General features: G+C 44.7%; 1 protein-coding gene across 1 annotated transcript in view; it reads right to left on the bottom strand.

Annotated features, from left to right (window-relative positions):
* Window positions 1-8,999, bottom strand: part of SLC8A3 (solute carrier family 8 member A3) — a 98,621-nt gene extending 89,622 nt beyond the window's left edge. The window contains exon 1 of the mRNA XM_008138899.3: window positions 7,213-8,999. Coding sequence (XP_008137121.1) covers window positions 7,213-8,999 — 1,787 coding nt within the window. The remainder of the gene's footprint in view (window positions 1-7,212) is intronic.
* Window positions 9,000-15,819: the final 6,820 nt, after the last annotated feature.

Raw genomic sequence — 15,819 nt, 5'->3', positions numbered from 1 at the left:
TGAGCAGGGAAATACAGATTTGCAAACATGAAGACTTGCAGCCAGGGCCATGGTTAGCCCTAGTGATGATGGCACAGTACACCCCACATCACCACAGTTCAGAAAGAGAGGGTCTGGTGGTAGGAGGGTTCACAGGAGAATTCACGTGTGTTACACAAGGAGAAAACCAACAGGGAGACAAATCAGACGACGAGCTCTAGTGAAAGATGGACTACTAGGGAGAAAGGGCACTATTAGTCACCCATAATCTGTAATTTGTTCTACTGCCATATTCTGAGTATTAAGTTACTATCACGATGTCACTCCTTTTGAAAGAACCAACAAACGTACAACAGAGTGTTGTCTGTATCACAAGTAACTGGTTTTGTGAAACCTAACAACCAATTGGTAAATGAACTGGGCTCAGGCAGGGACAGGTTAACCAGGCTGTGTCCAGGCATGCTGAGCCATTGATGGAATGGATCAGGAGGGTGCCACATCAATGACCAAACTTAAATATAATACGCACACATAGTTTTCATAAAAGCAAATTCCTCCATAATGAATAAGTTTCACTTTCAACTTGATCTTCTACTCTACTTCTCCATGTAATTTCCTAATTGGGTACCTGGTAGGTGGTAGGGGTGAGAATATAATTCCTATGCATGATGACTATCATGCCACCTGAGAATGTTTATCCTATGCTTTCCTTCATGGTCACGTAGCAGAACTCTCAAAGCATTTGATTCCTCCAAAATGCTTCTGGACTGTGAAGAATTTAAATATGGGGAGTTTGCTCTATTTGTACATCAAAGCGTTCTCTCTCCAACTATCAATTATATCCTACTGGCTCTAGGCCAGGGTTTCCTATTGGATTCTGGAAGCACAATTTGGTCTCTCCTTTTCAAAACAACAAGAGAACAACACCTTGAATAAGCTGAATTTCTACTACCTTCCTTGCGGAGTTGTCTTGGGGAGAGCCAAAAGGTGGAGAAGGAACCAGTGCTCATACGCCATCCAAATACATCTGGGAAGTTGATGAAAGGTTGGACGACATGGAAGAGTCCTTCCCACTTACCCACATCACTTTGCCCAAGTGTCCCTTTCCATCACTCTTGTGAGTGAATGAGGAAACTTTGACCTTACGAGCCAGGAGTTGAGACAAAATAAGCAAGGCCATGGCAGGATTGCCATCGGTACCCCTTTATTATTACTGCCTGAAGTCCCAACTAGCACCTCTCCAAGCAGTGCACAGGAGGGCCTGCACTGGGCATCAGCCTGTTTCATTTTCTCACTGGCCAGTCATGTGGTCAATCACAATGTGTCTTCTCCTGAAACCAACCTGACATTCTCCCTCGTGGGATCTCCAACCCTGCAACACTGAGCTTTCCGGAGGATGAGTTAATGTGAGAAGACTGGGGCGGGCATGCATATGGTTCCTGACCAAGGCAGGGAGAGAGGTACTGTCTGATCCAGTGTTGCCTGAGGACCATCCACCCTTAGGCCTAAAACAAATGAACTAGGAAGGCTCTGGACTTGTAGTGATTTCTGCAGACATATAACATTTAAGTGGATTTGGGGTGCTTTATGGATCCTGGAGTTGGAATATGTCCTTCTTTGCTATAATTTTTGACAATTTCAGTAAGAAAAAATTATCAGGGTGCGGGACCTTTCTGGGTATAATATCCAAAGCTCTGCTAAAAAGGCCACAATAGCCTGTGATCACTCCTTTAGGCCCAGAAGAACTGCCGTTGAACAACCCACTGGAAATGTCCCACTGTGCTAAGTTCCCCCACTCAGCAACTGGCATAGACATGGATTCCCTTCTTCAGGACAACTCAAAGCCAAGTACATAGTTCCACCACGAGTTCCATGGAGCCATGGGTCCTGGTGACCGACTGGCTACCTAAAGCTGGGGAGAGAGCTTGTCACTGGAAGTCGGGCACTGAGGCAGAGGCCAGGGGAAAGGGAAGATACTGGCCCTTAGAGAATGATCACCACCTCCATCTTACTCCCACCCTCACACTGCTTGCAGCTCATGGCTTTTCTCAAGCACAGAAAGGGCATTCTGAAGGCAAATGACCTCCCTGGGTGGCAGGAAAGAGAGGATCCTAACACTCTGCTGAATCAAAGAAAAAAAGGGGGCGGGAACCTCCTTTGTTTCAGACAAGTTGGAGAATGTTTACATTGTGTCCAGAGCACTCCAGACTTTCCTAAGTTTTGATGGAAAGGTCACTAAGGGTTGAAACGGCAGGGAGCAACCACCCCTGGTGGAGAATGGCCTGCATCATTGTGAAAACGTTTCATTATTTCATGGAACAAGGTCTTGTCTGCAGTTTACCAGCAGGGCCTGAAAGATGTCACCTTTTCTCAGTAAGAGATCGCTAAGTTAAAGTTGTGTGTGTGTGTGTGTGTGTGTGTGTGTGTAATTTCTAATGGTTCAATATTTTCCTTCTGAACAGTCTCAAGGTGAACCGAGAGATTTAAAATAGTGCGTAATATATTCTTAGTGTTGGTTAAGATATTAGTCACATGATATTCTTGGATTTGTACTTCCAGAGCATCTTCCACACAAGAATTTCCATATCCTTTCCAAAGCTAATGTTTTTCTGATGGGTTAAAATAAAATGGAAAAGTGCAAAGATATTAAATCTGTGCCCTTTAAAAACTCCTTTCCAACTCTAACTTTCTTTCCTAGACAGTTGCTGGACAAGTTACTTTCCCTCTCTGAATCCAGCTTCATCATTCGTGAAAATGGGTGGTCAGACACCTTCCAGCTTTTTTTTTTTTTTTCACAAGATGTTTTATTTTATTTTTTTAATATATTGGTATTGATTTCAGAGAGGAAGGGAGAGGGAGAGATAGAAACATCAATGATGAGAGAGAATCATTGTCTGACTGCCTCCTGCACGCCCCACACTGCAATGTGCCCTGACTGGGAATTAAACTATGACCCCCTGGGTCATAGGTTGATGCTCCACTGAGCCATCCCAGCCAGGCACCTTCCAGCTTTAACAGTCTAATTTTGTTGGAAAATATGTGGCACAGCTAATACACCATTCTTCTTCAAAAGAGGCCTAAGCTGTTTAATTACAGCAGATCTTGGCATTTGCATATTTGACATCTGTGGTTTTGACTACTCCCAGAGACCCCAAAGGTCCATGAGCTTCAGTAATCTGTTATGTTGCAGCGGCGTGCTGTGAGCCCGGGCTACAGGAGCCAGTCACGTGTTCAGTGAGTGAGATTAACGTGCTGGCAGAACCCACAACTCTGTGAGGTTTTGCTATTGTCAGCTCAAAGGCCATGATTCTCATTGTATACAGCAGTGGTAGTCAAAAAGGTAGGGATTCTTCTCAATAGTATCCCTCTCAAATGTCAAGAGTTTATTGTAATGTGGGTTTAAAGTAATCATGTACCCACCCCCACGTCATCTATTTCACTACTATCCCGATGGTTACTCTGAAAACTTTAGTGGTGTCATGCATACAACAAGGATATGTTATTCCTCTTTTATTGAACTTATCTCAACCATATGCCTCTCCCAACCTGTCTGACTACCTGTATCCTCTCCATCTGAGAGGAAGATCCTTGCGAGCGGGGATGCCAGCTTGTCTTTATTATCTCCAGAGTCCCTTGCAATGTACCTGGCACGCAGCAGATATTTAATGAACATCTATTGAATGTCTAAGCACCTTCTACGAGCAAGCGTTGTGCATTTTATTCATATTTGAATGCAGTACTTATCACAAACCTGCAGGTTAGATACAATGATTCCTATCATCCCAACAAACTATCTGGGACTCAGATAGGTGAAGTGACGTGTTCAAAGTTACACAGCTGGTGATAGATGGATTCACACCTGTCTGTCTAGCTCCAAAGTTCATGTTTTCCCATCTCACCATCTTTGAAGAAGGAAAGCATAAAGCCAAATAAGTGAATTCACAGATCCAATATTATTGATAGAGCATAAGCCCGGCTTCACCTGGATAGATTTAGAGGAGTATGGTGGGGGCAAAACTGACAATGCTACCAGGCTTGGCGGGCAAATAGAGCTACATAAAGAGGGAAGGATGATAAAGTGCCAGTGTTGCAGGCATCACACAGCTTCTGTCTAAGTACCCTGAGGGTTTCAACTCTAAGTTGGGACCAATGGCATCAGCAGGTTGTTAGAAACGCAGAATCTCAAGCCCTACTCTAGACATTTTGAAACATAATCTGCATTTTAGCAAGATCTGTACGTGGTTCATCAGCACATTAAAATCCGAGAAACACCACTCTCAAGATATTCTACAGTCCTTTCTGGCTCTAATACTTTAATATTTTAGGAGTTGAGACTAGGAATCTTCATGAGAGCCAAAAAAAAAAAAACTAGCATGCTTATTAATGTGGGTCACACAGAGATCCAAGCAACCTGATCACCTCCACAGTGTCTTCTGAAGAATATTGTTAATTCATCGATATTACTATCAATGGCCTCATTCCCTGAGCACATACCATGTACAAGGAACAGTGCATACAATATCTTAAATCATCATAACAGTTCTGCAAGAAACACTACTATCCCCTTTTTACCAATGACAAAATAGTCTCATAAATTAATAAAATTCCCCAAAACGACATGGTTAAATCTATAGTAGAGACAAAACCCTAACCCAGAGTATTTAGAGTCCGTGGTTTTTCTGCTACATTATATTGCCTCCAGTAAAATTTAGAGTATCAAGCATAGGGACGCAATGTGAGGAGAGACTAGCAGGTTTTGGACTCCATCTTCTGCAATGAAGAAGACCAAAGGGGTAGTCTAAATCTACTAAGGTCTAAAGAACAATGCACAGGAATAGATGGGAACATAGACGTGTTCATCAAATCCTAGAATACCTGGACCAGAATCTCAAATGTGTGGAAGCTGAGATACATTTAGCACCAGTATCACCCAGAAGTGATCATCCATGAAGCATAGTTACATTCCAGCTGAAAACACAGATAGGGAAGTTTAGTATATTGAGAGATCCTAGGTGCACAATTGATTATTCATGGGACAAAGAAATTTGGAGCCAAGCTTCTGCTCTCTCAAAAACTACCCTTCAGTGCCATTGGTGAATAGGTACCGAACTAAAGGAACCACACGTCTGTCAAATTATGGCCAATGCTGTGTGGTCTTGATGTCATTTAATGCCTGGCAGTAGCCTCTTACATACTGACATTGCCATAAACGTGTATGAAATCTCACGGAGTTGTCTTCCCAGCGAAGGCCTGTCCTTCATTTGTATGTATAAACACTCTCCCCAGAGCACATATAAATGGATCATATTCTCTAGATGGCACATGTTTTTACTTACGCTAATAAATGACTATCCTTCCCAGCAAAATGACTAAATAGAGCTCTAATAAGTCAACTTGTCAGTGGCTATTTCACTTCAGGAAACAATATCCCCTGTCCCATTTTTGGCTGGTGCAAATATGACCTACACTGAATGGCCTATGTCAATGGTACAGAAAATCCTAGAGCTGGGAGGCACTGCAAAAAGATCTGACCCTGCCTGCATGCAAGAAAAGTGTTGTTATTCCCACTTTACAGATGAGACTATTTAGTTCTAGAGCTAAGACTAAACGACTTGCCCAAAGTCACATTATTAGGAAGAATCTGAAAGAACAAGAGCAGAGTCTCCTAAATGACTCACTCAGCTCTGTTGTCAGCGGAATCCAACCTCTTTTAAGCTCTGTCCCAAAGCTGGACCTGGAGAGAAGCTCGTCTATGGCATCTCTTTTTCGGATCTATGGATCCTCTTTCCCATGAGTTCCTCTGCTCTACTGGAAGTTTACATTTTCACCTCCAACTGAAAATGTTTATTGGAGCAGTGTGACCACCCCCCCGCCCATTTCTATATACCCCCTTTGTTCTTCACACCTTCTCCTGCCACTGCTTATTGTTTGTGGACACCACAGGAACTTAGAGGCAAGGTTCCCCTTTCTCATCCCCATCCTTCTTGGCCACCCTGGAAAGTCTACCCTCCCATAAGCTGCAAATCCTGGGGAAAGTCATTCTGTGTTCTTCTTCACAGCTATCTATCTGGAAGAGGACAGAGGACCCAGCATAAGAAGGTTCAATAGGGAGAGTTACAGAGGCAATAGAAGTGTAATACCCACAGTGTAAGAAGGACTAAATGGGGCCTTAACCTGAAAACTATTTCAGGAGAATTTCAGACTGTGAAGAGAGATGACCACACAGAAGATGTGTTTTCTCCCACAATTCTTAAAAGGCATCTCCTTCACTGTTTAGACAGAATTTGGAGCTTAGACCTGTGACTAAAGACAGTGGCTGCTGCCCTGGGAGCTCTGCTCCTCCAACATACATCCAGTACCCAAGCCATACTGACTCATCTCACCTAGACTAGGCAAGCCTCATAGGAGAGCCTGCAAGCATTTAAACAGATTGTCAAGTTTCAATCAATTTTGCAATTTCCAAATTGAAGGAGAGGTACCTGAAATCTGGTTGTACAATACAACAATATGGCACTGGAAAAAAAAAAAAGCCAGCCCTAACTGGTTTGGCTCAGTGGATAGAGCGTCAGCCTGTGGACTCAAGGGTCCCAGGTTCGATTCTGGTCAAGGGCATGTACCTTGGTTGCGGGCATATCCCCAGTAGGGAGTGTGCAGGAGGCAGCTGATCGATGTTTCTCTCTCATCAGTGTTTCTAACTCTCTATCCCTCTCCCTTCCTCTCTGTAAAAAATCAATAAAATATTTTTTTAAAAATTATATAAAAAAAGGCAATGCCACTTGCTTTCTTGAGGATGTCCTGGTTGGGCTATTGCTGTCTCAGAGTGGAAAGGATTGGCTTCAAAGCTCATAGAAGCTCTTGGCACAAGGAGAGGAGGAAGGAGACACCCAAGTAATCTCCTAGCTCTCGCTTAATCACAAGAATTCTCCAAAATCTGATATCAAAACTTCTGTCACCCCACACCTCCACCAGCCATCAGGCTGAGTTTCAGTAGACAAAAATCTGTGTCCTGAGATCCTGCCTCAGGATTTCTTGCCTAGAAACATTTTAAAGTGATAAAACTGAAGGAGAGTTTTGAAGCAGAAACTGCCAGTAGTGTCTGCTGATCCTGCATACCTGTGATGAAACCAAAGTTTTATATTAACACAAATCCAAGGAAAATTTTAAAAAGTGGTGCAGAAGGATAGAAGGATATGGCAAGGGATAGCAGGGGATAGAATACTGAAAGTTACTTACACAGTTTCATTATTCTTGAACTCCAACTCCCCATATATGTCTTCAAAATCCTCACCACCACCCCTGGCTGTCCCTTCCACTGTCCTAAAGGGGATGATGACTGTGCCCTTGGCACCTGATGTCCGCAGAACCTTGACCTCCATGACACCAATACTCTCACTGATACGAATAGTGTCACATTCAAAAGTGAAGATGCCTGCATGGTCATCATCCAAGATAGTGACTCTGGCCACACAAGGGGACACCAGGACAGCCCTGGAAGGCAAGGGAAGATTATTCAGTATTGTGGGAGCCATCCCTTCCTCTGGCTGCTCATCCTCTATGCGGACATTGCTCAACCTCACAAAGAAGTATTCGTCCTCCTCAAAAATGTCATCATCAATGATGCCCACAGAGAACTCCTTCTGGGTCTCTCCTGGCTTCAGAACCAGGGTGCCCTCTGTGAACTCATAGTCAGCTCCTGCATTGGCAGAACCATCCTCTGTTTTGTAGTCCACATAAATGGTCTTGGATGTGTCCCCCCCTTTCCTCACCACTGTCAGGAGTACAGCCCCACAGTTCTCCAGGCACCGGTAAGAGCATGGGTCAAAGAAGACCTTGGAGACAAAGTCCTCAGGCTGATCGGCGTGCACCTCACTCATAGCAGCGGACTTCTTGGCTTGTTCTGCAGCATGTTTCCTCAGGATATTGCCTGCACCAATCATCATACGTATGGCTTGAATCCGGTAGAAGGCGCGGCTCTTCTGTTGATGGGAAAGAGCATAGTAATTGGCCATCTCTACCAGCTGATCTAAGTCCTTCTCTGGGTGTTTTTGCTTCAGATCCTTGAGAATCCGGATCATGTCCCTGCGGGACTCACCCACTTCTTTCCCTTCTGATGGCACCAGATTCCCATCTAGAAAGTGGGAATTCATCATTTTCCCATCCATCTCAATGCTCTTGGAGTGGCTACCCGCTGTCTCTATGATAATTCCTCGGTGTTTATCTGTACGGTACTTTTTGTGCATGTATTTGTAGAAGAGCAGTCTCCTATCTGCTATCCAGGCCAGAAGGACACACACTGGGAAAAAAAAGAGAGTGAGGAGGCCTTCCCAAACCTGGATCACACCAGGAGAGAAGACTGCCAGGATCATATAGAGCCAGATATAGGCAAAGATGCTCCAAGCAGCAGTGACAAAGAACACTCGTAGGTGCTTGATCTTACGAGTCTCTCCATCGGGGATCACGTACACACAGATGGCAATGATGATGAACATGTTGAAGGATGCACTGCCTACAATGGTAGAAGGTCCCAGATCACCAGCAATGAACCCGTGACCACACACCTCAATTAAAGAGAGGAGGATCTCAGGAGCAGAGGAACCCAGAGCCATAAGGGTCAGGTTGGAGACAGTTTCATTCCATACCCGAATCATTGTTGTGCTGGTCTCTCCATTGGGCTTTTTGATAGTCACCTCTCTCTCTTGAGAAGTAATGACTTCAATAGATGCCATGAAGCGGTCAGCAATGATGGATACCCCAAGGAACATGTATATCAGGGCCACAAAATAGACAATGACCCTGGCAATCTTATCCCCAAGGGAAGGGTTCTCCGGGTACCAGATAGGTAAGATGACACCCTCCTTGCAGTTCACTGACCCCCAACAGGATTCATTGTTCTGCCCTGTGCTGGGCACATCCTCTGAGCCACCAGTCTCTGCCCGAAGACCATTCAGGAAGAGCACAAAAGTTATCAGCCCAAAATGGAGGAAGGCAGAGGTGAGAGGCTGCAACCTTAACCACGCCATACATGAGACTTAGCCACTGGCTTCCACTGCAGCACCAATGGTCCTCCTGACAGGCCAGAGACCTAGAAAAGACCAGAGAGGTAGGAAAAGGCATGAGGAAAAGGGAGACAGCAATGGCAGATTCCCACCAATACAAACTGGTATTTCATCTTGAATAACATATTGCACTAACATATGGGGCAGTCTCTCACTTGGAAAAATACATATCAGTGGGAGACACAAATAGCTGCTCTGTCCTCAGGACCATCTGGTGAAGACTCAGTTGTAGAATGGCTTAAAATAGCTGGGAATATTGGTAATGGAAACATAAGTGATGCCATCTTGTCCTGTCTCCCAACCCTACTGTTATCTGTGAGAGTTCTCAAGAATCACCTTAAGCCCAGCTGGTGTTGCTCAGTGGTTGAGAGTCGACTTATGAACCAGAAGTTCACAGTTCGATTCCCAGTCAGAGCACATGCCCAAATTTCGGACTTGATCCTCACTAGGAGGCAGCCAATTAATGATTCTCTCTCATCATTGAAGCTGCTATCTCTCTCTCCCTCTCCCTTCCTCTCTTAAATCAATAAAAATATATTTTTAAAAAGAATCAACTTAAAATAGGCCAAAGATGACCTGAATTTTCATCCCCACTTATACTATTTCTAGGGTTTTCAGTCTTCTTTACCCTCAATGTTATCATACTCAAGAATCTTGCATAACATAGGTTTGCAAGACTTGAACTTATCATGAGCTAAACTCCAAAATAGAACACCTTGTCTATGTGTAATTGAGCCCTCAATGCAAAACTTCTGCAGGCAATCTGTAATTCTGAGATTGCTTGGAAAATCGAGAGGGTTGATTCTGTAGTGAGTACTACCTGCAGAGTAGCTAAAACAAAGTCCTATAAGTTGTGCCTAAGACCCAGTCCACAGCAGCCCTTAGCCCTCCAGCAAAACATGTTTTGGTTTCCAGTTACAGGAAGATGAAGATCAGTCAGCCACTCAAATTCCAAACCAAATCCTGAAAGAGCCAAGTGGTAGAAATCACTATTAATAAAACACGCAAGTGGCTCTCAAATAAATGTTTTTAACTGGAGACAAGATTTCAGGGTGAAGTGCAGCCTCGTCTGGTGGCCTCGAGTCATTAAAAGGTGAACTCAGAAGAATGGAAAGAAACTCAACTGAAACTAAGACTCATCTTTCCACTCATTGCCTAATTCAGGTAGAATGGGAATGCAAATAACCATGCAATAAATAATAAAAAAAAAGCTACTTGCCAATTTTTCCACTACTGCTACAACCATGTGGGAACTTCTAGTAATAGAGAAATGCTCATTTGCATCCAGACTTGCTCCTCCTCCTCTGCTGCTTCCCATCTCAGAAAATAACACCTCCATCCACCCAGTTACTCCTGCTAGTCTGCAAGCCTTCCTCTCCGACCTGTCCCTTATCCAATCCAGCACTAAATCCTATCAACTCTTCCTTGGTCTCTATCACCACCATCACAGCCCAAGACTATGTCTATTCTGTTTATCATGGTATCCTAATAGGGAGATAGTTAGGTGTTCAGTAAATGTATGTTTTTGGAATAAATATATGTAGTCACTTGGTGTCTTGGGCTGTGATGGTGGTGACAGAAATCTATGCAGCAACTCCCAAACTAAACTCACCACTCCAACTCTTGCCATTCTCTAGTCCATGTCCTCATATAGCCACAGTAATCTGTTTTTAAAAAGCAAAAACAGCCCTAGCTGGCTTGGCTCAGTGGATAGAGCATCAGCCTGTGGACTGAAGAGTCCCAGGTTCAATTCTGGCCAAGGGCACATGCCTGGGTAGCGGCTCATTCCCCAGCGGGGGGTGTGCAGGAGGCAAAAGATCAATGATTCTCTCTCATCATTGATGTTTCTATCTCTCTCTCCTCTCTTCCTCTCTGAAATCAATAAAGAAATATATTTTTTTTGAAAAGCAAAAACAGAACAAAGACTTACACTACCACTTCCTTCTTTCCCCCCTTTATCTCCTGCCACTCTTCCTCTTACTGCACTTCAGCAACAATGAACTTCATATCAGGTTGTTTTCCACCTCAGGACCTTTGCACATGACATCATCCATGCATTCCTGAAAGGACTGTTTCTTCTTTGCATCCCCATTCTTAACAATCCAGATCATAGCTTAAGTTGCCTTCTCAAGAAATCTTTCCCTCGCCCCCCCCCCCGCAAATGGTCCAACTCCCTGTTATGTTCTCTCATCACACGCTTTACTTTTCTTTCACAGCATTTATAAAGCTTTGAAGTTACCTGTATTTTGTGTGAGATTAGATGATTAATGTCTAACTCATCTAATAAACATGAATGACACAAAGGCAAAGACTATGTCTATTCTGTTTATCATGGTATCCTAATAGGGAGATAGTTAGGTGTTCAGTAAATGTATGTTTTTGGAATAAATATATGTAGTCACTAAGGAAGCTTATTCAGTGCTCTAACTGAATTGTGTCTATCCCCTCCACCCCCCACACATCCATGAGTTGAAGCCTTAAGCCCCAATGTGACTGTATAGTGAGATAAGGCTTTTAAGATGGAATGAAGGTATAATGAGGTCACAGGGTGGGGCCCTACCCTGATAAGATTGGTGACCTTATAAAAAGAGGGAGAGGTCAGAAGAGAGGGGAGAGAGGGGAGGGGGGCGGGGGAGAAGGGAAAGAGAGAGGGAGAGGGAGAAATCTACCATGTGAGAGTTGTCTTCCTGGCTTGCAGACGCAGCAAGTGGCCATCTGCAAGCCAGGAAGACAACTCTTGCCAGAAACGGAATTGGCCAACACCTTGATATTGGACTCCCAGCCTCCAGAACTGTGAGAAAATTAATTTCTGTTGTTTAAGCTACCCAGTCTATGGTATTTTGTTATGGCAGCCTGAGCAGACTAACACCACTCCAACATTGGCCTTCTTTAAAACCATTTTATGATCTGAAATTAGCCATTTGTTTCAGAAACAGAATATATAAATACCATAGACAAATTTCTCACTCAATTTTAGAGGTTATATAGGACCTCTTTAAACTCCCAAGGCTTGTACTCAAAGAGAAGTTCTCTTCGGACACAGTACGCCTTGGTGCATGCCTTCCTCCCAAAGGGCTTGGTGGATTAACTTGGTTTCTTATTCCCCAGAATGGCAGCCAAGTGCTGAGGCTCACATTCCCCATTAGTCCAGGTGCTGGGGGTCATGACAGCAGGTGTTTGGGGCTTTGACCTCACTCTGAAGAGAAAAGGTTACAAGAATGACTGTGGAAGGGCAGAGTGGTTGAAGGTGTTCAGCATCCATATTCAAAAGATTGAAAAAGCTCTCATAATCTGTGATGTACACAGAGACCCCATTCACAGGTTTAACAATCACTCACCCTGGAGAGATATGGATAGAGACAGATCTTGGCACCCTGCCTTGACCTCTGGAAACCCCGCACCGTGTAGATTCTGATAAGCCCCATGCAGGAGGAGACAGAAGGTGGGCACAGCTGGAGCAGCTCTTTGATCAAGAGCCAACGAGGTGACAGGAGGTGGCAGCTGGGTAGACCAGCCAGCCCCAAGAAGGCAGGCTATCCACAGGTTAGGGAAGAAAGCTGGCCTTCTGCAGTCAAAGGACACGGAGCATTGAGGTAGTGGAGTTATCCTGATTAACAGGGATAAGGACTCCTACTTCTCTTACCCACCAGGCGAATCAAGGAGGAACATGGTCTTTGTTCTGCTCAGTCTTACGGACACCTGTGGCAACAGGTTTCTATGGAAAATAAGCTGTCATGTGGTCAGAATCAGAGGCCAGTTTAGAAAGACTTTTCCCTAAGAAAACAGATGAACTGAAGGAAAGGATGAAAGAATACAAGGCAAGAAGGAGGCTAGTAAATGCCTGAACCAAGTTTTTGGAACTGAAGGTAGAAAATGACCTGTGAATTCCCTGTTGTTCTTTCCAGCCCTGCCAGGAAATGGTTTCTGCCTGAGGTTTTGGAGGGAGAGGGGCACCTCTCATGACCAAGCCAATGGTCATTTTTGGTGTGCTTCCGACACCAATGGAAACAGATCCCAACGTCCTGGGGGCCCACCCCAGCCCTTAGAAACCCAAATGTTTCTAGAAGGCTCTTCATCAGCCCTAAGGCATACTCAGGAATATGACTCAGCTAGCAATCCCTGAGAACCACCCCAAATGATGAAGATATTAATAACAGCAAATAACACTTAAAACTGATTATTGTGGGATAATGCTAAGTACTTCCTCAGTTAATCTTCATAACAATCCTGTGATATTTGTACTATTTTTATCCCACCTTAGTTTCAGGAAACTGAGGTTTAGTTAAGACATTTCCTCCAAGTAGAAAGCAAGGAAGTAGGAGAGTCAGAACTCACACAGAGATGGCATAAAATGGTCTGGTTTTCACCACTCCATTTTATTAAGATGTCTCACTTGGTTAGAAAATGTCCATGACCCCCAATCAGCTTCCAGTCCCGTGTGGACTTAGGAGCAATATGACAGCCCCACACACCCTAACAGAAGAGACTAGCCATTTGGTACACTGGCCTAGTCCCCAGGCTTCCTGGGGCTGTCCTAGTTGTCCAATGCAGTCTCCCACCCAAATATTCTTCCATCAGTTCATGTTGACAAAAATTAACAAAAGCAGGTGATTTGCCAGGCCTGATACTAGAGGCTGGTGGGGGAAATGAAAAATAAGATACCGGGTTTGCCCTCAAGGGTACTATCCAGCAGGGATGGAGAGCTGCACAAACCGTCACTCTTACTATAATAAGTGAGAACATGAGGAGGGCACGGAGCCAGCCTGAGGAGTCAGGGAGGCATGCTGAAGGAGGTGATCCCTGAAATGAGTCTTTAAGCATGAGTGAGCTTCAGTCAAAAAAAAAAAGTGGGAAGGGTATTCGAGTCAAAGAGAACGGCCTAAGCAAAGACACGAAGACATGGGGAAGCCTGCTGTGTGTGGGGGATTACAAGGAGTCCTGTGGGAAGCGGGAGGGGCAGAAGATGAGTGTTCAGAAAACCGGACACGCAGGGAGGGCTCAATTTATGGCATTGTATATGCCAGGCTGAGAAGATGGGGTTGTATCCTAAGGGCAGGGAAAAGCCAATGATAGGATTTTAAACAGGAGAATGACATGGTCTGATTTGTAGTTCAGAAAAAAACCAATTCAGCTAAAGGGTTTAGGCATGGCTGTAAGAGGGAAAAGACCAGAGCAGGAAGATCAGTTAGAAATCCTTTGGAAATAGAACAGATACAGATGAAGAGGGCGGGCCTAATGTATATACAGTCTGCAGATGATGACCCTCTGTCCCCATGTCACATTCCTCTTCCTCAGCTGAATGGATCCCTGGCTCAGCCCATGGCCTCTCATCTCTTTCCTGGATTATTTTCCTAACACCCCCCCCCTCCCCGGGGCCATCTGCAAGGTGTCTGTGTCCTCAGCAGTGGCTCTTGACATCTTTTAATATCACTGGCAAATTTAATTAAAGTCACTGTTCCTCTGCTCTTCCAGATCATTAATAAAACAGTGCCACCAGGCCAGACTGAGCAAAGTCTCCCTCTGCTACGCCCTCCACTTTCTCCAATGGGAACACTGCTCCGGGCCTGTCACCAGCCTGTGTCGAGTCGTCCTGCTCTGCTTCTAAATCTGGGCTCCTACACAGGCATCACAGCCAATTTACACTAAAACTTTAGGTGCAGCCAGGCTGCACTGGATCCAACGTGTCACTCGAGTCCAAGAGCACTGCATCTTCGGCACTTCCTCTGCCTACAGGGCATGCGGGTCAGCGCAGAGCCCTCCCCCTCTGGCCATGCTTCCCCCACCCCCACCAGAAACACAGGAACTAAGTCCCCCGCACTTCCAAGAGTAGAAAATACGTGACCTCAGCTGCTTAGGCGGTTTGGTTGTCACCACTGGAACTTGCATCCAAGGAGGAAAACATAACAATGCTGTTTTTTGTGCATTATCTCTTCGAATCTTTATAGTAAAGGAAGTACTATTATTATCATGCCTTTTTACAGACAAGCAAATATGAGCTCGTAAAGATTAGTTTGCCCAAGATCACAGTTATTAAGTAGAAAAATAAACATTTTATTCTGGAAGCCTGACTCCAGAACACGTGGTTTTAACCGTGCTGGGTATGTACTTAGGGTTTGGGGACCCCCCCTTTGAGCAAGGCCCTGGAGAGGGTAGGGGGAGTCTTTCTGGATGTGGAGGCTCTACATACCCCAGGGCAGCCTAGAGCAGTGGTAGAGCCCCAAATTTGAAAGCAGGGGGAAAGAACTTTCTTCCCAGCCATGCCTCAGCAAGCTGTGAGACTTTGAAGAGTCTGTGAACCTCTCTGGGCATTAGCTTCCCCATTCAGAAAATTCATATCCGGTTGGATGATCTCCACAGTTCCATTAAGACGAAGATGCTGTGAGTGCAGGCAGCCTGTTTCGCAAAAGGCAAGGAAGGGACGGGACACAGTTGAGTTGGGCCTGAGTTATGTGAGAGCCAGGTACAGACTTGAGACTCCCCAAGAGACCCCAGTAGATAAGAGAGTAAGTTAAGGTTGGGTGGTAGAAAAAGGGAGCCCCCCAAAAAAGTCAAGGAGGGCCTACATTCTGGATTTACCAAAAGCTCCTTGGATCGAGTCCATTTTTTGAACAGCTACTCTTTGAATGCTCATTTGGGGCCAAGCACTGTGCTGATTACGAGTACAGCCATGGATGAGCTATACTATATCCCCAACCTTAGAGAGTTTATCTTCTGAGGGACAGAGACAAGCAAGTAATTACGGGAGTAATGGATTACAATGATGTCATGGGAAGTGATATCTTTT

Source organism: Eptesicus fuscus, chromosome 5 (genome assembly GCF_027574615.1).
Source record: "Eptesicus fuscus isolate TK198812 chromosome 5, DD_ASM_mEF_20220401, whole genome shotgun sequence".
NCBI lineage: Eukaryota > Metazoa > Chordata > Mammalia > Chiroptera > Vespertilionidae > Eptesicus > Eptesicus fuscus.
This window is presented reverse-complemented; position numbering and strand designations above follow the sequence as displayed.